The 23,358-nt window shown below is 63.2% G+C and overlaps 3 protein-coding genes across 4 annotated transcripts; all 3 read right to left on the bottom strand.

Moving 5' to 3' along the window:
- Nucleotides 1-1,350: 1,350 nt before the first annotated feature.
- On the bottom strand, nucleotides 1,351-8,680 carry RUSC1 (RUN and SH3 domain containing 1). Its single transcript, XM_086768432.1, has 10 exons — nucleotides 8,640-8,680; nucleotides 6,468-8,161; nucleotides 5,857-5,958; nucleotides 5,159-5,235; nucleotides 4,821-4,995; nucleotides 4,592-4,697; nucleotides 4,446-4,492; nucleotides 3,169-4,186; nucleotides 2,715-2,843; nucleotides 1,351-2,053 (listed from the first exon to the last, which is right to left on the bottom strand). Exons 2-10 carry the CDS (start codon nucleotides 8,020-8,022, stop codon nucleotides 1,885-1,887), a joined length of 3,378 nt encoding a protein of 1,125 aa, XP_086624558.1. The 5' UTR covers nucleotides 8,023-8,161; nucleotides 8,640-8,680; the 3' UTR covers nucleotides 1,351-1,884.
- Nucleotides 8,681-8,873: 193 nt separating this feature from the next.
- On the bottom strand, nucleotides 8,874-11,447 carry FDPS (farnesyl diphosphate synthase). Of its 2 annotated transcripts, XM_086768282.1 has the most exons (9): nucleotides 11,236-11,447; nucleotides 11,010-11,150; nucleotides 10,857-10,937; nucleotides 10,642-10,764; nucleotides 10,310-10,398; nucleotides 9,970-10,042; nucleotides 9,758-9,835; nucleotides 9,547-9,681; nucleotides 8,874-9,264 (listed from the first exon to the last, which is right to left on the bottom strand). In XM_086768282.1, exons 1-9 carry the CDS (start codon nucleotides 11,368-11,370, stop codon nucleotides 9,064-9,066), a joined length of 1,056 nt encoding a protein of 351 aa, XP_086624408.1. In that variant the 5' UTR covers nucleotides 11,371-11,447; the 3' UTR covers nucleotides 8,874-9,063. The 2 variants fall into 2 exon arrangements, with proteins under 2 accessions (XP_086624408.1, XP_086624409.1); XM_086768283.1 differs by lacking the exon at nucleotides 11,236-11,447 and having other exon boundaries at nucleotides 10,857-10,918; nucleotides 11,010-11,120.
- A 3,501-nt stretch (nucleotides 11,448-14,948) lies between these two features.
- HCN3 (hyperpolarization activated cyclic nucleotide gated potassium channel 3) lies at nucleotides 14,949-23,263 on the bottom strand. Its single transcript, XM_086768353.1, has 8 exons — nucleotides 22,707-23,263; nucleotides 19,934-20,363; nucleotides 19,616-19,777; nucleotides 18,933-19,151; nucleotides 18,322-18,468; nucleotides 17,988-18,228; nucleotides 17,245-17,409; nucleotides 14,949-16,707 (listed from the first exon to the last, which is right to left on the bottom strand). The coding sequence occupies exons 1-8, from the start codon at nucleotides 23,000-23,002 to the stop codon at nucleotides 15,563-15,565; spliced, it is 2,805 nt and encodes a 934-aa protein (XP_086624479.1). The 5' UTR covers nucleotides 23,003-23,263; the 3' UTR covers nucleotides 14,949-15,562.
- Nucleotides 23,264-23,358: the final 95 nt, after the last annotated feature.

Below are 23,358 nucleotides of genomic sequence, written 5' to 3'. Positions count from 1 at the left end.
TGACTTGTGGGGTTTTCTTTGACACGTCTTTGATTTTCTTTTCTTGCCTCTTTGTCTCAGTGGCAGCTGTCGTGTTCTGACTCTTACAGCCTCTTTTACAGGGGGTGTTGCCCCTCTCTTTCGAATGTTCGATCGCCTGATGGGTGGCGGTGTTCTGCGAGGATTTAATTTGATGGTTCTCCTGGTCAGACCTTGGCAGGAGGGATGGTGGCAGTGTGCGTGCAGACAGGAGCATCAGCAGAGAGTCACTGTTTGGTAGTCAGAGGCTGTATGACCATATGGAACGGCAGTTCGGTACTGGAACCATTATGTCTACAAATCTAGTGGTTTTTCTTTTTGTTTTCCATTTCCTAGCCTGAATCTCTATGGTCATTAAAATGCCATGCTTGACCCCCCACGTTTGTCTTCCTTTTATACTAGAGCCACAACATCAAGAATTGCAGTGCTTCTTTTATTATTATTATTAGTTTAAAAGAGACAGAGAGAGAAAGAAAGTACCTGGATTTATATCCTGCTGGCTTGACCCCCATTTCAAAGTCCAGAGCCAGTTGTGGAATTCAATCAAACCTACTTAAGGCAAGCCAAATAACATTCCAATTAAGATACACTATCCCTTGTCTGTGAGCAAAAAATTCCAGAGAGAGATGAAAATGAGAACAGAATAAAAAGAGTGGCTTTAGCCTCGAAGAACACAGCCCATTGGCTGCAGCATGGTTGCCTTTGCTACCGAACCAGTAGCAGTTAGAGGGATGAAATGTACTGCTTGCTCCCTAGAAGAGAGCAGTGGCCCAAAAGTTGCCCCTAAGATAAGCTGCTACTGCCTTGTGGCCTTCGCTGGATGCTCTCCAGTCTCTTTTACTGGGAAAGCCAGTACAAAATGTAAACTGTGTGGTATAAAATCACAATGAGAAAAACAACTTGGGGGAAAAAAAAAAAAAAAACACACCAAAAAGAAAACCAAGCCACCCAGCAAAATCCTGTGACTCAGTAAAAAGATTTGTTTAACTTCTTAAATAAACAAGCAAGCCAACACATACTTTCACCAGTGCTGTGCAGCTTCCATCTCGTGGGGCTGCTCAGCAGCTGGTCAGAGAGACGCACACTTCTGTGGGGTTATTTCTGCCTCTGGGTGCCCGCAGCTGCTGCTTCCTACACTGTGTAAGAGACTGGGCGCTTTCTGCCAGGGCATGGCACCTTACTGGGCTCTGCAGCTGGTATCTGGCTGTGGGGCGCTGAGGCCCTGGCATGTGCCTGCATTTACTCACTGAAGACACAGCACCAGCCCAGGCCACCCACACAGGATCCGGCCATGTGGCCCCTTCCAGCCTCAATGATCCATTCACACATGTGGACACATGCATCACAACCTTTATTTCCAGCTTCCCCCCACCCTGGAATAATCTTGTTCCTGTGGTTACAACTATTTACAGAGTGCTGGGACTGTGCAGCGGCAGCTGGGGCTGGCCTAGGCCACCAGCCCTGGCCGCAGGGCAAAGCAGGGCACGTGTTGGGGTGGAGCAGGACTCGACGGCACAGAGACAACATCCAGGAGTCTGCGTAACACCCAGGGACAGGGTCCTTCCCTTCCCAGCACAGCCGTGGGCAGTGGTTGAGGAAACACGAGCAAAAGCAGATCCCAAACAGGAGCCACAGTGAAGTGTGGCAGGTACACACAGTGGTGGCTCGTGGGACGCACCCATGGCAGATGGCAATGTCATGTGAATGAGCAGCAGCAATGGGCCCCAGGGCAGGGTCCCCGGCAGGTCTGCCCGCCCCAAAGCGGTGAAGCTCCAAAGGTGATAAAGACGTGGAGGAGAGGGTCCTTCCCGGAGGTGGCACCTGCTTCAGCAAGCACAGCTGCTTCCTCAGGTCTTCTGCACCTCCTCACAAAATTAGGGATGTGTATCCAACAGGAACTAGGCCAATGCTGTTTCCATGGCAGCAGCAGATCCAGTCCTCATCCACCGTGGAGAGCAGCTGCAGGATGTCCCCTTTTTGGAAGCTCAGGTGACCATCGGCACTACCCCTGTGGTCACACAGCGCCCGAACTGCCCTGCACAACAAATGCCATCGGGGATTCACCTCCCCAGCAACCACGAGGCTCCCACAGGACTTTGGAGAGGTTTTCATGCTCATGTGTGATGCTGTGCCATCAGACAATGGATTTGATCAAGAAAGCCACATCACAAAACAATCCCACCACACAGAGCATGCACAGCTCTTGTGCAGGCGTAGCGGGGAGAGCTAGGTCAGGGCTGGGGAGGAGGGAGATGGGTGAACGTGGTGTGGCACAGCCCCTCGCCCGCTGTGCTTGCTTGGGCAGACACTGCACAACGGCAGACGGACTCCTACAGCTTTTCTGACCTGCCACAATTTGGTCAGAGCTGCCCCATGGTTGCTCCAACCAAGCTGCCATAAATCCAGAAAGCACACAAGAGAGAGAAAACGCTCCAAATTCCCCCAGAAAGGTCTGGGGAAAACGCCTTTCCTAGGCAGATACACAGGTTCATCCAAAGCTCAGCAGGAGACAGGGGAATCCCCGGGGTGGGGGGGTGGAGGGGAGGGCAATCGAAGTGCAAGTTAGCAACAAGGAGTGGTGTAAGATGTAAGTGATGTAGGATACAGGCTGTGTCCGGAAACAGCCCCTGCTTCCTCCCCCAAGAAAAACCCACCACCAGCTTTCCAGCCCCAAACACGACAGTGCCCTGCATCACCTGTGGGGCTGGGGTGAGTCAGATGTGCTCCTCCCTGGCAGTTCTTGAGCGTGGGTCTTCTCAGACGCCAGGCCCTTCACCACCACGGCCAGGACACGGGCGCTGGGGGACAGCCAGCTAGAAGGTCTCCTGCCACAAGGCAAAAGAAGCCACAAGCTCGTCTGGGAAGCCTTTTCCCAGCCATCCTGATCAGACTATTCTGGTGATCTGGGAGCTGACAAGGGCCCACCCAGCCTCTAGTGTGAGCTCCTGCTGCTCTAACAGACTGATGCAATGCCACGGCAGCAGCACTTGGGCCACGCGCTAACCTCAGCAGCACAAAACCTGGCAGTACAAGACACTCCACGAGGCCAGCAAGCCCCATGGTGTGTTCTCTATTTGTTGCCTAAGAGAAAAAAAACTTTCCTCAGCACACGCCGCTTCCCCCACCCTGCCTGCCCAAGATGGGGCTCACCTGGACCTAGCTGAGACGGTGTCAGGACTGGGAGAGGAGCTCCTGGCAGAGGGGCTGGTGGCTCCAAAGAGCCGGCCCAGCCAGCTGCCCTTGTCAGGACCAGGAGGACCATTCGCCTCTGGGTCAGAAGGTGCTGCCCAGTTCCTGTTCGCACAAGGCTCTGGGGAAGCAGCCAGGCGTTTCTCTCCAGCAGCAGGATCATCTGGCTTGGTGGGTGCTCCAGCGGGCAGGATGAGGTCTTCAGGGGAAGAGGTCTCAGAGGTGTCAGCACTGCTGCTGGGCTTTGGACTGGAGAGTTCAGGGACAGCTTTGGTCTGAAGGAGCTGGAGCTCCGTGCCTTTGGGCTCATTCACCGATGTCTGGGGTCGCGCAGCCTGGCCGGGGCTCGAATCTCCTGCTGCCATCCACAGCTTTGTCCACCAGACGAAGGGAAACTTTTCCTTGCTAGGAGCAGTGTAAATCCTGGAGGTTTGGCTCAGCTGGCCCCACGAGCCACTGAGGCCAGCCCCGGCAGCCTGAGGGCCTGCCTCGGGCCCGTGGGGCTCCGGGGAGCTTGCAGCTCCCAGCAAAGTGCGACTGAGCTGGTCGCCCCACCGCAGCACATGCTGGAAGGTCTGCTGGAGGGCAGCCCCGACCTGGTGGCCAGGGACCAGCCCATGCACTGCTGCTTGGGACAGGGACCTTGTGCTGCCCTCTGCACCAGCTGCGCTCTCCAAAGTATCGGGAGGGAGTTCATCTTCCAGGCTTGCCCCTACAGCACTGCTCTGGCCTTCCAGAGAAGGCTGTGCCGCCCCCCAAACTGGAGGGGAGTGATGGGCAGGAGAGAGGGGTGACTCCAGCCGACGGGACAAGGGTCTTATATCCACAGAGAGGTGGTGGTGTTCAAAGAGCAGGTCAAGGTGGAAAGTCAGCACTGAGAGGGGCTGGATGAGCAGCAGCAGTTCATCAGCGAGGTGGGGAAGAGGGCCTTGGCTCAGGGCAAAGAAGGCCGTGGGTGAATACATCACGGAGATTATACCTACAAGACACAGACAGCACTGGACAGCTGCAAAATGCCCTGCCCTTGCCCACACACCCCTCCCAGGGCCAGCTGGTCTGTCCTCGCAGGTCAGACGGGCTTCCGATGAGAGCTGTAGTGAAAGAGCACCATGGAAAATTATGCCCTTACCCACTACGGAAATCCCAGCCAAGCATTGCTGCTGGAACAGGTATGAGATTATCACCCTGGCAAGTAGGAGAGGACTTGGGTGGGGAGCTCCTGGGCACGATGTCCTTACCTGGGCTCTTCTGCAGGTGAGAGATCCACGGCTCCAGCTGCTTCATGCTAAACAAGACAAAGGGAACCCAAGTCAGAGCTCCTGGGACTCTATTCCAACCTGCCACCACAGCAAGGACAGCCTGGGCCAGCAGGGCCAACACTCACTTCAAAAGGCCGAGGATAAACGCATGAAACTTCTGTCTGGTGCTGCTGAGAGGGGCCAGCCCGGCCACGTGCCAGCACAGGGAGTGGAGAGAGCGGGTGTTGGGGCCTGTGAAACACACAACACAGACAGTCACTGCTGTGGGAGCACGTCCTCCCCCAGCCCGGGCTGGAGAAGGGCTCCAGGCACCTTGAGATACTGATCTCCAGAAACTTGTTCCCTCACACCAACCTGTCTTCACGGAGGCTTCCACCACGCTCCAGGGGGAATTCTTCCTCTGGCCTGTGATAACATCCTTCTGGAACGGCTTCAGTCCGTCCTCCACCAAGGCATAGAGCGCCGGGCAGAGGGTGTGCAGCAGCAGGTAACCCACATCTGGGCTGAGGCGGCTGTCTCCCAGCTGGGCCTGAAGTAGGGAGGCACAAGGAGAGGAGAGGGAGGGGAACAGCAGCACCTGAGCCTGCAGGGAGGGATGGTGGGATCCTTCTCCTGGAGCTCCCAAAGCCTGCATGGTCCGCCCTCACTCCTGCCCACCCCAGCCTGGCCAGAGCCTCAGCCCAGACCCTCACCTTCTGCACCAGGTTCCGTGCGGTGCTGAAGTGGGCAATAATCTTATCCACGGCAGTGCTGACGGCGATCAGCAGGGCTGTCGGACAATTGAAAGAAAGATGTCGACGTGGCACCGGACCCCCACAGCAGCATCTCCCTCAGCCCATGGGCACCGCACTGGCCACGGCCACAGCCAGCAGCAGCTTGGACATCAAGTCCTGGAGGAGCCGGGGAGGAGCAGGCAGGCACCAGGGAAGCCCAGGGTAACGGAGCATCCCAGGCTGTTGCCATGGGAACGTGCAGCGCTCGGATGCAGGGATGAAGGATCCACCGTTTCCAAGGGGAGGGAGGCCTGGGCAGGAGCCCCCTCGAAGTGCTTTCAAGATGCCGGGGCGGCCCCACCCCGTTCTCCGGCTCGACAGCACCATCTGCCGAGAGCCGGGCGGGGCGGGCCCTGCGACGGGCAGCGCTGCCCCTGCCCCTGCCCCTGCCCCCGCCCCTGCCCCTGCCCCCGCCCCTGCCCCTGCCCCTGCCCCTGCCCCTGCCCCTGCCCCTGCCCCTGCCCCTGCCCCAGCACCAGCACCAGCCGGGCCCACCACCCCCCGCCCCCGCCGCGGGGCCGGGCCCCTGACACCTCCCCAGGCCCCAGGGGTCTCCGCCCGCCCCCGCCAGGTCCCGGAGCCCCGCTCGGCGGGGGCGGCACGGAGCGGGCCGTTACCTTTCTGCCGCTCTCCGCGGGGCCGGCGGGCTCCCTCCGCGCTCCCCGCGCCAGGCCGGGCCGCGCCCGGGGCGGCTGCAGCGGCAGACAGCGAGGGCCTGGCTGGAGAGAGGAGGGCGGCGGGGGTCAGCGGCTGCCCGGGAGGCCTAGGCCGCGCACCCCCGCCGCCGGCCCCGCGGGGCCCGGGCCGCGCTCGCCGCGAGGGGCCCCGCTCGACCGCCGCTCACCGCCGGGCCCCGCCGGGCCGCGTTCGCCCATGGAACCGGAGGCCGCGGCAGGCCGAAGGGCGGAGCGGGCCGGGCCGGGCCCGGGGGAAGAGGAAGGGCGCGGAGGGAGCCCGCGGGCAGGGCGGGGATGGGGAGGAGAGGGAGGGGGAGGGGGAGGCCTCGGCGGGGGCCGGCCGCAGCCCCCAGCCCCTCCCGGGCCTCGCGTCGCGGTGGAGGGCGGCAGCAGCCCCTCGGCCTCCGCCCGGCACAGGGACACGGAAGCCGCTGGCACCAGGCAGCGAGGAGCCGCTGCCACACGCACCCGCTCCGGGTTGCGCAACCCGCTGCCCTGCCCCGAAAGAGTGACACCCCTGCAGCCAGCCCCGAGGGGACCCGAACTCTTACCCTCCTTGCCGGTCTCGTCTCCTCTCTCCAGCGCCCCCGGCACCCAGGGGTCCCCGCCAGGCTCCCCACACCTCCCAACCCGGGCGTCTTTACCGCAGCCGGACCCCAGCCCTTTCTCTCCTGGGAGGCAGCTCTGCGGTGGCAGCCCCTCTTCCTCTGCGTCCCCCGGCTGTCCTTCCTCAATGGGCTGCAGTCCCGGTCGGGATCTCCTCTTCAACTGGTGGCTTTCCGTGGGTGCTGGCAAGCATCCCCCCAAAGGCACAGGTGGCACCCAGCCTGAGCCGTCACCACCTGCCACCATCCCAAGGGGCGCGGAGGGGTGCTGAGGTGCCACTGGCTCTGCCTGTTCACTGGCCGGCTGGCCCTTGGGCTTGTTGGAGGCACTGCGGTACCGCAGCTCCTTGAATGTGGTCACCTCTCTCTGCCTGGAGCTGGGCGGCCTTGCTGGCCACTCGTGCTGGGGCCCAGCTGGCTCCTGGCCTGCAGCGCTGGAGAGAAGCTGGCTGTGGGGTGGCAGCTCTGTATCTGGTGAGAATACGATCAGCCAGTCACTTCGGTCAGCCCTGGCCTGGGCAAGAGCAGGCCCGGCAACGTTCCTCTTCCTCTTCTGGGCAAGCTCGTGGAAGGAGGTGATGGTCTTCTTGCCCACGTCTCTGCAGAGGTCACTCGAGCTGGGTTCCGGCTGCAGGGGCAGGAGCGGCTGCTCTGCCCTCTGCCCATTGAGAACCTGCAGCCGTCTCCGGGGACGGGGGGGCACAGGCGGGGGGACGCTGCCAGCCCGAGGTCGCAGCTCAGGAACGCTGCCCAGACTGGGACCCCACCATCTCGGCACAGGCAGAGCCACAGGTGTGGCGTCGGGGTTGGGGAGGGAGTTGCAGTTGGGGTCTAGGTTGGCGCAGACGCTGGTGGGCTCCCGCACCACCATAATGGGAGAGGTCTCATGGTACTGGGAGTCAAGTGAGCTGCTGTTGGAGAGGCTGTCCAGGCTCTCTCCAGCCAGGGTGTCTGGTCTCTGGGGCTCTGGTGGGTTGAGGTCGGCATCTCTTCCATCAAGCATCCCACCCTGGTCAGCCAGCAACTGGTCATCCCAGGCATCTTGTACAGGAATGATGGTAGGCTGGTTTTCAGGGGATTGGGACCCTTCTCTGGAGAACCCCTTGCAGTACACAGAGACCGGGGAGTCATCCAGGCTGAAATCTGAGCAGCTACTGACAGAGGAGGAGGAGGAGGAAGCCAGATCACAAGGGGAAGTCACCTCCTCCCCTGCATGCAGGCAGGGGAAATCCTCTTGAGCTGCCTGGTTGTGGAGACCCAGTGTCACCAGCTGCTGAGTGTGGGACTCACAACACCGGCATTTCAAGGAGGGATTGTTGGAATTGGCATCTACTTGCTCACAGTTCTCCGGGCAGTCGCTGCAGCTGCTCTGGTCTCCTCCCCCCATGCAGCCAGAGGTTTCTTGGAGCTCTGGGTGCCGGGAGAGGTGCAGCCCCAGGGAGACGTGCTGCAGATGGATGTGGTTCAGGTTGCACAGCAGGCCTTTCTTAGGAGCCAGCATGATGCTGCCTCACCAGTAGCGCTGGGGCTCCTTGGAGAGCGCCACAGCTCCTCTCTTCAGACCATCCAGCTCCCTGCAAACGTCAAAACACCCTTTGAGTTGGCGGAGGTGGGGGGGGGAAGAACACAGCAGCACAAACCTGGAGAGGAACGGGATGGGATGAGAGGGAGCTTGCAGCAGGCACCGAGCAGGGAAGGGCTGACTGCAGGGGACCAGGCAAGGTCACTGGACGGAGATGACAGTCTGTGGCTTCAGAGACAGGAACACATCTAGCAAAGAGGCGCTGCCCCACGGCTCCCTACTCTGCTCGGGGCTGTCCGGCCACGCAGGGGCTGCGGCCAGTCCAAGACACCCGCAGCAACCGGGCTGAGTCCCCCTGGGGCCGGGAGCATCTCAGAGATGGCACAAAGGAGAAAACGCCCTTGAAAGCCCGGCCGGGGAGCGCTTGGCCGAGGGAAGCAGCATCTCCAGGGCAGGGGAGCAGCGCTGCAGGCTGCCGCATCGCTCGGGCCGTGCCCGGCCCCGGGCGCTCACCGCCGCCCCGGGCGGCTCGGGCCGGGCTCTCGCCCCGCCGCTGGGCCCGAACCGGCCGCCCCCCCACCCCAAGCCCCGCTCACCTCCTCGCGCTGCGGCGGCGAATGCGGCTGGCGGGGGAAGGGGAGGAGCCCCCGCCCCGCCCGGCAGCCGCCCTGGCCCCGCCCCTCCCGGGAGACGGCGGGGGCGGGGCTCCGGTCCCCGTCTCCCCCCCCGCCCCCGCCCCGCTCTGCAGCAGGAAAGTACCGGAGGTGCTGGCATCCCCCCCCTCCCCGGTCCAGTCCCGTCTCCCATCACACCAGGCAGTGACACGCTCGCAATAATTTAAGGTTTATTGACACAAATGCTGGCAGCTGCTCTACCGCTGCCCCACGCCCATCGCAGCCCCCCCACCCCAGCCCCGGAGACCCACAGCACAGTGGGGCAGGGACGAGCTGCAGGCAGCTACGGGTCAGGGGGACACAAATGCCACCACCCTCCCCAAGCTGGCCAGGGCCAGGCTCCGTGTCACTTCTGTCGCTTGTAAATCTTCTGAGCTAGGCCAAGGAAGATCTCCCTGGGGAGGCGGTTGGCATGCTTTTTGATCAGCTCCTGCAGGCGCCCATAGCTGCTCTCCTCGTACTCCTGAAAAGCAGTCCTCATGCCCAGAGTCTCATAGAGCTTCTTCACCTTTGCCACCTTCTCGGGCTCCTTACAGCCATAGTTCTCCTGAGAAAACACCAGAACAAATCCGGCTGAGGTCCAGCTTACAGCCCCTGCCGCAGCTGCTCATTCCAAGCATGGCAGGAGTCACCTCTCGTTCTCCCTGCCACCGTCACAACCACCAACCCTTCTCCCAGCCAGGCAGTGGCTCGGCGCAGCTACACAGGGCAGCATCTGGCTTTTCAGGTGCACATTACGCTCCCTCTCCACCACATCCTCAGTGAGGGAGTCCACACCACCTCTCCTCCCCCCGTCTTCAGGGGGTTTCTGTCAGCCTGGTGATGTTACCTCCAGGATCTGCCTCTGCTCTGGCGTGACCCGACGCAGACACTCCACCACCAGCCAGCTGCACTTGTTGTCCTGGATGTCAGTGCCAACCTTCCCCGTCAGCGCAGGGTCCCCGAAGCAGTCCAGGTAATCATCCTGTACAAAGACGGGAACTCCTGAGCGCCACGATCAGCATCTGACAAGCACTGAGGGACAGGGAGCCACCTCCTACCTGAATCTGAAAAAATTCACCCATCTCCAGCAAGATTGCTTTGGCGTTGTCATGTTCCTCCTTACTGTCAATACCAGTCTAAGAAGTGGAAAAAGGAATAAAGCCCTCCAGAACCCACCTTCCACCCTTACCTTCTCCTGAATCCCCTGCCCTCCTCAACAGCCTCAGACTGAGGGGTCTGCCTCTTCTCAGGCCACCTCCGTAAAACTCACCATGTACATGGCAGCAGCCACGGGCAAGTAGAAGGAGTAGAATGCCGTCTTGTACTTAACAATCGCCTTATACCTGCAGCGGAGGAACCATGCTCAGTGACAAAGCCCAGGCCTTCCCCTCCCAGCAGGGCTCTGCTGATCGGAGCCAGCAGGAGAAAAGCAGCATTTCCCTCCAAAGCAGCTCCCAGGCTCTGACAGCGAGAGCAAGACTCGCTCCCCAAAGCCTGGCAGACGACAGCAGTGCTGCAGCAAGCCAGCTGTCTCCCTGACACAGTCTGGGAGGGACTGAATGCAGAGACACCCTGCACCCTGGTATCCCCATCCCCTTCTGTCTCTTCACCTCTGCTCACTGAAGCGATTCAAATCCACCTGGGAAACAGGAGCAGTGATGAGGTCCAGCATCTGCCCGAGCTCAGTCTGGTAGGCAGTCTGAAAAGGAAAGAAAGGATTTATTCTTGCAGTTCCCCAGGGAAGTCCCCACAGCACAGAGAAAACCCCAAATCCAGGCCCCTTTTGGGTTCCTCTCCAAGTCCGAAGGAAGGGGGCCTGCCTGGCAGGACGGCCAGGAACTTCAGGAACAGCCCGAGATCCACACACTGTGTCAAATGTCCACGAGCAGCCCAGACCCAAGGCAAATCTGTGGGAGGAGTGGGACGTAGGGGCCAGGCTCACCTGCAGAAAAAGCTCCAGGAGATGCAGGTAGTAGGGGCGCCCCCCACAGTACTTCTTCAGCAGCCTGTAGACAGAGGACTCGAGGAGGAATGCATCGTTGATGGCATCCAGACCGATCCCCTCCTGCACCAGGAGGGTGAGGAGGTGTCACAAAGCACCCAGACCCCGCGGGACCCCCACACTCAGCCCCACAGCCGCCTCCCAAACGCTCCCACCTTCTTGTACCAGCAGAGCTGTCCTCGGCGGGTGAGGGACGCGTCCATGATGTCATCAGCCACTAGGAAAAAGGCCTGGAACTGTGAGAGGCAGGGTTAGGGCCGGGGGTCTCCACGGTCCGCCCCCCCCCCCCCCCGGCCCCCGTTTCTCACCAGCTCGATGCACCAACCGACGGCCAGGGCGCAGCGGAGGCTCTCCGGGTCCTGCTGCTCGGGGGTCGCCAGCTCCCGGAACGCGGCCAGCACCGTCAGCCCACGATTGCACTTCCCGCCCGGGGCGTTGTACTCCAGCACCTGCGGGCGGAGAACGGCGGGCAGCGGGCGACCCCCACCCCTGGGGCAGCGGGCAACCCCCCCGGGCAGCCGGGGCCTTCCTGACCTCCTTCAGCCGGGCCACGGCCTCGCCCACCTCCGGGTGCCCCAGGCCGCCCTCCGTCAGGTCGCGGACGATCTGCGGAAAGAAGCCCACGAACTCCTCCCGCTCAGCCACCGCCCGCACCCCGCTGCCGCTCATGGTCACCGAGAGCGCAGCCGAACGCCGCCGCGCCCCCTGAGCGCTCCCGGCCGCCGGCGCCCCCGGGGCCTTTTGGGTCGCTCGGCTGTGCCCGGGCGCGGGGGTCGCCGGGACGCGTAGTCCAAGACCGTGGGAACAGCGGGCGCCTCGCCGCCGTCGTACTACAACCCCCAGCGTACCCCGCGCGGAGGCGGAGCCAGCCGCCAGCTGCCGCTGGCGCTCGCGCTCATTGGTCCGCTCCATCGTATGAGGATGAGCCCAAGGAGGCCGAGCCAGTAGGAGCGCGGGGAGGGCGGGACCGAGCCGTCCGATTGGTGAGGAGAATGGAGCGAGGGCCCGGCCGGAGCGCGGGGGCGCAGCACAGCCCGGGGCGGGGAGCGGGGAGGGGGATGTGGGGGTGCGGGGGAGCTGGAGGGGGGGTGCAGGGAGCTGGGGGGGGGGTGCAGGCAGCTGGGGAGCTGCGGGCAGCTGGTGGGTGCATGGGGGGTACAGGGCAGTTGGGGAGGACGTGGGGGTGCAGGGGAGCTGGGGCGGGTGCGGGCAGCCATGCGGTGAATGGAGGGGTGCGGGCAGCGGAGGGGGGGTGCAAGCAGATGGGGGTGCATGGGGGGATGGTGGCAGCTGGGGAGGGCAGGTGCGTGTTGGGGTGCAGGCGGCTGGGGGGTGCGGGCACGCTGTGCAGTGTAACGGGAGGTGCGGTGCCGGCGGGGTGTTCCACGCACCTTTGCTTGCGGGTGGGAACCCGGCGCTGCCGTCACCCCGCCCGTGGCCGCGGCCGCGCGGTGCGCGCAGCTCTGCGGTGGCGCCCGTCCCGCGCGGGGCTGCGGGGTCGCGGCCGCTGGCCCCCCGGCTCTCTCCCCAGTGCCCGCGCCGCTGATTGGCAATCTCTCGCTTATCCGCCGTAATCCCCTAATCTCGGCTAACCCCGCTTTAATCAAGCTCTGCCTTGTTGCCTGCTAATCCTGCACCCGCCATCGCCAGGGGATCTGCAGGGGCCAGGCCACTGGCGGCTGCTCGGGGCTCTGCCATCGCCCGGGCACGCAGCAGAGCTCGGCCTCGCCCCGGGACATGGCAGGAGCCGGCAGGTCCCCTTCGCCTCTGCCCCAGCCCTAGTCGCGGTGGGTGCCGAGCAGCCCAGCCCTGCAGACGGGGGAAAATCGCAGCCGGGCGTGAGCCGTGCGGCCTGGAATTGTGTTTCCAAGAAAACGCTCTTCATGCTTCTGGCAGCCGTGGCGCGTGCGCTGCTGAGTGGCTTGCTGGCCGGGCAAAGCCAGGCCTGGGCCTCCAGCAGGATGCTGGGCCAGGGGACCGTTAGGCCACGCATGCTTTTAATCAGGCTGGCGTCGGTGTAATCTGAAATAATCAAATTAGAAAGAAACCTGCTAATCAGCTCTGATCGCAGTGCGTGTCACAGAGCCTAATTCTTGCTGATGGTGGGGCTGCCACCGGCGTCCCGTGGGCAGGGGTGTCCTGTGGCGACGCAGCCCTGCAATGTGGGGACATCCAGCCAGGCACGGCGGGGCAGCTGCCTGTGTTCCCATCCTGCTCACGCCGCACCGGGGTGCGGAGGCGGGAGCTGCTGGGGAAGGGTGCAGTCAGAGCAAAACCGTGCCCCTAGACCCCGCTGGGGCTGCGTACCATGAACTGCCACGGCGCGGGCACCCCAGCCCATCTCGCGCTGCATGACCTTCATTTAATCTAGTTAATGCCTAGAGTCTGCTCTGCAATCAGGCGGTATCAAACTTCCCCCTCCCCCCAGGTTAATAAATGGAAGGGAGATGGAAGGGGAAAATAACCAAAGATTAAACGTTAATCTGCCGGGGCCTGGAGGGCCAGGGAGGGTGGGAGGGGACCTGTTGCCTTTGGGGTCCCACTGCACTCTGCGGGGTATGCGGGGCCGGAGAGAGGCCCCTCAATGGGCACCCAACGGTGCCCTGGCTGTTCCCGGCTCAGGGGAGGGCCAGAATCGGATTCAGCTTTTAAGCAGGAGGGTGACTGTGGCATCCCCCCCCCCCGGCCCCATCCTGTCCTCACGGGCGGGTGCTAGGGTGCCAGCGGGCAGCGCTGAAGCAGGCTCCCCCAGACCAGCTCAGAATCTCTCTTTATTATTTAAATCCATTATGTACAACGACCAAAAATTAAAAAACGCTTTTAAATTCTCTGCAATATGAAAACTACAAGCTCTGTACATCGACTGCCATGAGTGCGAGAGTGAAGGATCATGGTCTTTGGTGGCTAGACTTGTGCCCACACGTGCCGCAGAGACACGTGCGGGCACGGCCGGCACCCCTGGCCCCTCCAGCCACCCCTCTTGCCTCTGCGGCGGGATGGGGTGCTGGGGCCATGAGCCGAGGCAGGGATCTGGAGCACAGGGTGGCTCTGGCTCCCGGCACGGGGCTGTGGCGTGGGGAGGGCGCGCCGGTGGCGCAGCCGGCAGAAGCAGAGTGATGCTCGGTGCCGTCCGGGCCGGCCCATGTGTTCTGTGGCGCGGGACACCTAGGATGACTGCTAAAACATCTACATCACGCAGTGTAAACACAGCCCGGGAACATCTGACTAGGCGGCTCAGCTGCAGACCCCTTCCCAAAGGGCTGCCGGGGAGACATCGACCATGGGGATGGAGCGGGACCTGGGGCTGGGCAGAGGAGGGGTTGAAGTACGTGGAAAAAAGAAAAGGCAGTGCTGGACATCCCCTCCAAGGGACACGCTGCCAGGATTGCTGCTGGGTTGCTCCCCACGCAGCCCTGCGCTCTGGACCGGTCCCAACGCCCCAAAACACAAAGGGGGAGAACTGAAGACCTCAGTTCAAGAAGTTCAAGCCTGGAACAAGATCCTCGTCTGCTGCACCGGGGGGGTCTGGCGGGCCCCTCTTGGCCGCAGCTGAGCCCTGGAGCATGACACAAGCCACGGTTCCTGACTCCAGTAGTGGGAAGCAGCTTGCGCAGTGCGGCGGGGTCGGGAGGGGACACTACTCTAACCAGGACTGTTTAACACGGTTGGCCCAAAGCAACACTGTAAGCAGAGCTCAGCTGCTCGGCAGAGCCACAACTCGAACGCACATTGCTGACTACCGGCTCTGGAGAGGCAGCGCAGGGTGGCCACTGGACCCCAGGCCCCCGGCCTCCCACCCGGAGATCCAGGAGGGCGAGGAGAGGCAGCCTCACAGCCCCGCGCACCAGCCAGGCGCTGCCTGGGGTCGGCATCTCTTCACGACACCCTTTTGCTCGCCACGGCGCCGGTGACTGGCATCTCCAGGCAATCCGGAAACAGGACCGCAGCACAGGACAGGGAGGGGAGCAGAGCCAAGCTCAGCATCCTCCAGGGAGCCACAGGCAGCCGGGTCCCCCCCAGGCTGCCCCCTCACCGGAGCACGGCAAGGGTCCAGGCCGCAGCACCCACGTGCGGGGGGGCAGAGCCCTGCCCAACCCTGCAGGGACCCAGCACCTCCAAGGCGAGATGCACCCCCAAGCTGGGGATAGACCCTCGCAGGCTGTGCAGCAGGCACTCATCATACCAGGGGGACCCTGCCCTGGACCCCCAGGTCCCGGCACCGAGTCCCAAGGGACGTGCCAGTGCTCTGCCTGCCCGGGGAGACCCTGCCACAGGCTTCAGCCCCCTCACTCTGCCCTTGCCAGCAGGCCCGGGGGGCTGCCTCTTCCTCCTTTCCCAAAAAGCAAAGGCAGAGCTTTCTGGGGATCAAGGCGGGTGTGTGGCGGCCACTGCCGCCAGAGGACAAGGCTGGAGGAGCTGCCAGCACCGGCCTGGCCTCAAGGAGAGGCCATGGGGCATAAGGGCAGAGTGCCAGGGGATCTGGTCCCCAAGGAGCATTTGTGGGGAGCCGCCCAGGGAGGCTGGGGTTTGGGCAAGGGCTCTGACCAGTCCTGCTGCCTTCAAGAGGGCAGGAGTGAGGACAGACGGTGATGGAGCAAGGAGGGGAGGGTTGGGGCAGGGTTCCCCCCTTGGGGCAGTCGGCCGAGCCCCCTCCTCATCCAGCTGGGCCAGCTCTGGAGCTGCCCCACATCCGTCCCTGCCGTGCCTGCACGCCCGGAGCGGCCAGTCCACATCCGCAGGTGATGCGTCTCACCTCATCTTCCCTCTGACACAGCAGGGGCCGGGGACCTTGGCCACGTGCTCTGCCTCTCCTGCTGTTGGTGCCGGCGGGGCGCCCGCGTCCCTCCTGCCTCGGGGGCTCTCACATGTTGGACGGGAGTTTGGGCTTCCCCGTTTCCACCTCGGGGCTGAAGGCCACAGAGCCTTTGCGGGAGGGACCTGCCGCCTGCCTGGATGCGGAGACCGGGGACTGCGGGGTGGATGTTCCCACCACAGAGCGGCTGGGTTGAACCAGTGATCCGGAAGGCATCTGCTGCGGGGGTCCTGGCTGGCCTGGGGCGCCCGGACATGGCTTGGTGAGGAGTCCGGCTACTGAGGGAGAGGATCTGCGGGCCAAGCTCCCTGTGGATTTCCTGCCCTGCTGCAAGGAGCCCCCATCGGCTTGCTGGGCCACTTTATTGGGAAGAGAGGGCTGGGAAGCGGAGAGGAGCCGGACGTCCTGGGTGAGCCGCCCCACAGGGAAGCCCTGGATGCTCCTGTGCTTCACGAGCTGCTGGGGCTGCATCAGAAGAGAGATGTGGGAGCCGGTGGCTCGGGACAGGCTGTAGTGGAGCGTTCTCCCGGCTGGCAGTGCCTGCTCTGAGCTGGGGGATGGAGCCCCTGTCGCCTGCTGCAGCAGCGAGGTGGAGACTGAGGCGCCCCTGGACTTGGAGAGCTGGGGGTGGGCGCTGGCCGGGGGCTGCTTGGCCGCTGCAGGCAGCTCGCCCTTCTGCGCCGCACGTGGCAGGGGCTGCGCCCCAAGGCTTGGTCTCTGGCCCCCACTCTCCAGGGGTGTCTGGGACTGGACCATGGGGGAGGAAGGCGAACCAGCTGCGGGTGTCTGGAGGTGGGACTGCGCCCCTGACGGGGAGCTGACGGAGGAGGGCCGGGAGCCCCCCAAGCTGGGCTGGGACCTGCGCACCTGCTTTGTGAGCAGGGTGGCCTCGGGTGAGAGCGGGCTGGAGATGGAGGAGGGCGGCAGGAAGATGTGGGCCTGCAGGCTGTGCTGGTGAGTCAAGGCAATGGCCACGTTGGTGGTGGCAGCAGCTGTCTGCAGGGGCGCGTGCACCAGTGGCTCCCAGATCACTGGCTTGCCACTCAGCTCCCGGCCCATCGCCATCTGCTGCAGGTCCTGGATGTTGTGGGCCATGTCCTGGTCGTGCTTCACAATCTGCTGGATCATCTCGTTGTTCATGGGCCCTGAGCTGTGCTCGGCTCGCTTGCGGAGCAAGATGGAGTTCTTCTTCCCTGGGTGGGAGGCAGAAGTGTCACTGACCCAGGGAGTGCTGGCTGTCAGGGACACCGCGGAGGACAGGGTGGCAGCGGGGAATGGACGGTAAAACCTCACCAGTATGCCAACGGGGAGCAAGACCCTGGGGAGGGTTCAGGCCAGGGCAGAGGGAGAAGCAGGGACAAAACAGGGGATTCCTGGCTCCAAAGGTTCCAGGCTGGGGGCTGGGGTCTGTGGTGCTGCTTGTCCTCTGCAGGTGAGGAGGGCAAGGACAAGCAGCTGGCCAACGCCAGGCAAATATGGGGGGACTTGGTGAGAGCCCCCTTGGGAAGCCTCTCCTAAAGCACTGCCTGTATCTTGCCTGGAAGGAGAGAGGGAACCTGGAGGCAGGCTCCTTTCCTGTCCTCTCCCTCATCCTCATTGCTGGGCACCCATGGGGCTGGGGTGCCGTGATCCATGGGCTCCATGCTGCTGTCACCCACGGGGCTGGGGTGCTGTGGCCCCTGGGAGCAGGTGCAGAGGCGGCGGTGGTGGGCCCAAGGAATGCTCCTCACCTATGCGGTCCAGCCGGTCCATGGCCACTGTCTCGAAGGCCCGGCGCATCATGGGATACTCCTCCAGCACCTCATTGAAGTTATCCACCGACAAGGAGTAGAGGCGGCAGTAGGTGTCAGCTCGCACGCTGGCTGTCCGCCTGCCCCGCGTCAGCAGGCAGATTTCTGCAGGGAGACAGGTCTGGGTGTCAGGATGACACAGCCATCCATCCCCTTCCCAACGGCCTCCCCAGATAACGGCAGCCAGAGCAGGGACAGGACTGCCCAGCACTCCCACACCTCGCATGGACACAGAGCACAACTCTGGAGGAGAGACACCCGGGAGTTTGGACAGCCACGGCTGCGCGCTCAGCCAGGCACTGCTCGGCTCCCCGAGCCACGGAGACACCCCAGGGCACAGCTGCTGCAGTCACCTGGCTCTTTTCTGTCCAGAACCCGTGCTTGTGGCCTATAAACCGCCCTCCTCTCTGGTCAGAGGTAGGGTGGGTGGATGCCCCCTCTGCCTAAGCCAGCCAGAATTCGAGGCTCTGAGTGCTGGTAGCTCTGATTCAACCTTCTGGACAAGGTACCCCGAAAGGAGAGAGGCGGTGGACTCCTGAGCCCCAGAGCCTGGTGTGAGGTGGGTGCCAAGCCCCTGGCACCAGGTGAAAGGGGATGGGCAGAAGTTGCAGCAGGCAGGAACATCAGAGATGCCCTGGCCCCTGCCCCTCAGCAGCTCTCTGGGTCCCCCAGCCCAGCCTCACCCCCAAAGTAGGAGCCATCAGACAGCTTCGTCTCCTTGTTGCCCTTGGTAAGGATGCTGACCACCCCGTGCTGGATGAAGTACATCTTTTTGCCCACGGTCCCCTCGCGGATGATGAAGTCCCCAGGCTGGAAGACCTCAAAGCGCAGCTTGGTCAGCATGGCTGTCACAAAGTTGGGGTCTGCATTGGCGAACAGGGGCATGTTGGCCACCAGGTTGCGGCAGTTGAAGTTGATGATCTCCTGTGGAGCAAGGAGCAGGACAGCAGAGATGTCGCTGAGCCTGACCCCAGTAAGCACCAGCCCCGCTCCTTCAAGTCACCAGCCTGCCCATACCTCTTTGAGCGGCTCACTGAGCTCCCCCAGGATGTTCTCCTCATCAAACATCTTGCCCTGGTAGCGGTGCTCATAGTACTCGTGGATCCGCTGGCGTGTGTCCCCCGGCAGCTTGTGGAATGACATGTACTGCTCCACTTGCTTGTACTGTGGGGACAAGGCAGAGCCACACGGGGCTGCGCTCAAACAAGCTGCACCGTGCCAGAGGCCCGTGGCCCTGCCAGCTAACGCTTTCCCTCTTCTTGGGGATGAGAAGCAGCTGCTGCCGGAGCTGGGATCCAGGCACCCCTGCTCCAAGGCCCTGTCCCAAAGGCCACCTCCGGGGCAGAGGACGGGACCCCCGTGCACTCAGGGTGCAGAGGGTCCCAGGGCAGAGGCCGGGATGGGATCTCACTATGCTAGAGCGAACCCCAGCATCATGAATGGGGCATCTCTATCCACAGAGGCAGCCTGACCCCAGTCCCACACTCCCGGCTGAGAGGCAAGGGGAGAGATCAGGGCAGGAATCCGCAGGGCAGGGCAGCTCGCGCTCAGCAGGTTTTGGAGCTGGACCCACTCATGCCAGGGCATCTTCCCCCAGTACTCAGCACTCGTTCCCCCACCCTGCTGACCTTCTCCTGGTACTGGCGCCGGGACGAGTCCAGCGACTGGATGAGGGCAGTGGCATGGCCGATGAACATGGCGTAGCAGGTGGCCCCCACGATCATGCTTAGCATTGTGAGCCAGACGTCAGTCATGCCCTCAGGTGCCTGTTGGCCGTAGCCGATGCAGAGCATGTGGCTCATGGCCTTGAACAGCGCATGTGAATACTGCTTCCCCCAGGAGTCGTTCTGCAGACAAGGGAACAGCGGCGCTGGGGGGTCTGCTGGAAGGAGCTGCTGGGCCGAACCCTCCAGTCCCCCCTCCCCAGAGCACCAGTGAGGAAAAGGTTCCTGATGTGTCCAAGCCCAAAAGGCAGAGCTCTGCTCCAGGAGGAGGCATCAGGGTCTGTGTGAAGCCCTGAGCCTGCACCAGCCCCTGCTCTGGGAGGAGGCATGAGCTCTGCTGCCCTGTTCCCTCCTGGCAGGGCACGAGGGATTCCCCTGGCTGCTCCGACTCCAGCAGCAGCCAAGGTGGGCTGAGATGGGAAGGTAACGCAGAGATTCCCTGTACCCCACCACACTGCTCTTGCAGGGCTGTGACCAGAGACGCTGCTCCGCAGCACGTGGATCCAGGCAGCCTTAGGTATGAGATGTCTGACCAAATCCTTTCCTCCCCCCAGGAGACGCACAGCCACATTGCCCCTGGCACTCACCACCATGTGGTTGATGGAGACCCAGCAGTCCTCGGGGAAGTCTTGCAGCATGGGGACAAGGAACTGGAGGCAGCCGTCCCAGTGACACAGCAGCAGCATCATGCCAATGAGGTTAAAGATCCTTACCACAGCACTGGCCAGGTCGTACGTCATATGGAAGATCTGGGGAAGAGGCGGGAGCGGAGCTACAGAGAAACTCTTTCCCAGAGTGGGCCTCTGAAGCCCCGCTCTCCAGTCAGCCGTACCCCACAGCCAGGAATCCCTGGCCTGGCCCGAGACCCTGACCAGGGGCCTTGGACCCCCAAGGGGTTCTCTCACCTCCTCCCACTGGTGGATGTAGCGGATGAGGCGTGAGAGACGCAGCAGGCGCAGCAGGCTGAGGATCTTGGTGAAGCGGACGATGCGCAAGGCCCGGGCTGTCTTGTAGACATCAGAATCCACCTGGGTCTCCAGGTCAACGATGAGGAAGATGTAGTCAACCGGGATGGAGGAGATGAAGTCGACCAAGAACCAGCTCTTCAGGTACTTCATTTTGATAGTGTGAGGATCAAGGATGATCTCCGTGTTGTCCTCCACCACAATGCCTGTCCGGAAGTTCAGCACCAGATCAGCCAAGAAGAAAGTGTCCGAAAGCACATTGAAAACGATCCAGGGAGGGGTGTTCTCATCCTTGAAGAAGGTGATGCCCACAGGCAGGATGATCAAATTCCCCACCATCAGGAGCAACATGATGAGGTCCCAGTAAAACCTGCAGGAGGGAGTGTGGGGGACAGAGTAGGGCAGGGAGAAGTGGGGAGAGGCAGGACACAGGCAGTTAGAGAACAAACCCAGGATCAGAGTTAGAGAGCCTAACACATCACAGAGAGATAGGCACTCAGAATGCATACGCACACGTGCCTGCCCACACACATGACTAAGACCCTTCCATAAGCATACGTGTGCGGAGAGGAGCAATTCTGCACTAGCTCTTGAGGCAGAGCAGGGCCAAGGGTCTGCGGGGGCAAACGTCCTCCTTTGTGTGTAGGGTCCCAGGGCTGTAGATCAAGGAGCTTGGCTGTTGCTCCTCCCTCTCCTTGTGCCATGGCAGCGCATGCACACGTATGCCCCCACCCCAAATTTTGCCATCTGCCCTGTGGAAAACTCAGGGAGGATGTGGGCTTTACTCCCTGGAGGCTCCCCGTCAGCTGCTGGCTCCCTGCCACCGCTCGGGCTGGCTTAGCAGGATTTGGAATAAGCTTTGCTGGTTATGCAAACTGGGTGTCGAGCTCGTGGGGCGGCTGAGGGACTCAGGGGCCAGGGAGGCAGTCAGGATTGTAGCACGGGTGAGCCAGGCAGCAGCCAAGCAAGGATGGACAAGTGTCATCACCACGGGGAACGTGGGAGGAACACATCTAACCCCAAAGGGGCTGCTCGCAAGGACTGGGCAGGAGCTACAGAGCCCAGGGCCTATAGGACACCTATTAAGATAGTGGACGAGCTTCGAAACTTCAGAGGAAAAGCCAAGAGACACTGGGCAGTAGTTGATCAGCATTTGGTTACGCTACAAAATTCAGCATCCCCATTGACATGCAAACATGGCTGGGATGTTTTCAAACTTCACACAAATGTGTGTAATGCCAATGGCTCCTGCAACAGCTTGGTGGACTCCTGGGCTCCGCGCTCAAAGTCTCTAAGGGCACCTGGAAGAGCAAATCCAGCTCTTACCTTTGGGTGCCCCCATTAGCCCCAGCCCTGCTTGTGGCTATAGACACGAATTTCCAAGGTTCGGGTCAAGGAGACAGCGGCCAGACAGAAGGAGCCTGGCCTGGCCAAGCAGTTGTCTTTCGTACCCCCACACTGCACCCCAAAAAATGCTGTGGGGAAACTGACTGCCCCCGGCAGCTGCCCAAATCTTCCAGGAGCTCTTGGTTCAGATTTAGGCGTAAGCTCTTCTGGGCAGGCCCTGTCCTTTACTCCGTGTTGGGCTGAACGTGCGGGGCCCTGATCTCGGTGGCCTTTATGTATCCCCATAATGTGATCAACGCCAGCATAATCCCGCCAGCTGTCCACCTGCCAGCTCGCTTCATGTCACCTTCAGCGCAGGACACCTGCTGCGCAAGCCACTCCCGCAGAGCTCAGGCTCAAAAACTTTGGGGCGGGTTACCCGGGACGAGGGCTCTAAGGGCTTGCAGGCCTTGGTATCGTGCAGGGGTGCTGGCGTGCGCAGGAGCTTGGGGCCTAGCGGCGAGGGGAGCCGGCTACAGGTGCTGCAGACCCATGGTGGGTGCTGGCCCTGCTCCAGGGCGCCTCAGCAGGCTGGGGACATCGGCCGTGTCACAGCTTGCTGTGGGAGATGACTGCTCGGCAGCCTCATCCCCTGTAGAGAGAGCCCACCCTATATGACTCAACATCCCCGTGACACCCAGTTCCTCCTACATCATCCATCCCTGAGCTCTCCCCATGATCCCGGTGACACAGTGAGCCAGGCCTGGCTTCCTTGCTTGGCACCCTGCCCTCCTCCGGCAGCTGCCTGGGTTGTGGAGACGGAGCCCGGGCCGGGCAAGCTCTGTGGGCAGCTCGTGGGGTCCCGTATCCCCATGGGGAGAGGGCGGCCCCTCACTGGACACAGAAATTAAAAACGGGGTCGAGAAGGGGGTGAAAGCTTTGTGAGGAAGCAAAGCCAGGCGGCCCCCTCCTCCTTCGCAGGCCCAGAGCCAGGTTGGCAGAGCGTGGGTGGGCTGCCCCGGGTCTGGCGGGAGCCCCCGGGGGTGCGGGGCCCCGGGGAGGGGCTGAGGCAGAAGAAAGTTGCGGGGACAGCCCGAAGATAGGGAAGGCACCCGGTCTGCGTCCCTCCGGCCCGAGGCGGTGACCCGGTGCCCGTCACTTGTTGACCCGGCGGCGGGGCCGGGCCGGGCGTTCAGCACCACGGACAGCGGCACGGAGCGGGGCCGGGGCGGCGCTGGGACCGGAGCGGGGCCGGGGCCGGAGCGGGGCCGGGGCCGGAGCGGGGCCGGGACCGGAGCGGGGCCGGGGCGGGGCCGGGGCCGGAGCGGGGCCGGGACCGGAGCGGGGCCGGGACCGGAGCGGGGCCGGGGCCGGGGCCGGGTCCCACCTGAAGTCGCTGTAGGGGTGGATGATCCAGGCGCCGGCCGACTTCACCCGCTGCCGCTCGATCTCCACGGCCCGGTGGCTGCCGAACATGCGCAGCGAGAACTTGTTCACGGCGGGCTGCAGCATGGCCCCGAGCTGCCGCTGCACGAACGTGCCCGCCGCCGCCGCCTCGCCCTCCGCCGCGATCGGTTCCGCCGCCGCCGGCGAGGCCGGAACCGGGGCCGCACCTGCCGCCTCCCCGTCCAGCACTGGCGGCTTTTCCCGCGGCTCCGGGCTCCGGCCCGGCGCCGCGTCCATGCTGTCGCCGCGCCTCACGTTTCCTTCAAACGCCCTTGCCCGGGCGCCCTGCCCGCCGCCCCGCCGCACATACCCGGACCCGGGCGGGCGCTCGCTCGCCGCCCCCGGTCGCTCGGTCACCGGTGGCGTTCCCTCGCCGGCTCCCGCAGCTCCGCCGGCGCCCGCCTGTTGCGCACGCCCTGGCGCTGGCGCGGAGGCTGGGCCCCGCCGCCAGCGGGGAGGCGCCGGCGGCACCGGAGCGGCGGCGCGCCGAGCAGCGAGGCCCGGGCGGCGGCGGCGGCGCCAGCGGCACCGGCAGCGCGGGACCCCGCGGCGGGCGCGGCGGGGCGGGGCGGGGCGGGGCTCCGAGGGCGACG

Source organism: Chlamydotis macqueenii, chromosome 28 (genome assembly GCF_036417535.1).
Source record: "Chlamydotis macqueenii isolate bChlMac1 chromosome 28, bChlMac1.mat, whole genome shotgun sequence".
NCBI lineage: Eukaryota > Metazoa > Chordata > Aves > Otidiformes > Otididae > Chlamydotis > Chlamydotis macqueenii.
Note: the sequence above shows the minus strand (reverse complement) of the source record. Positions and strands in the feature narration are given on the sequence as shown.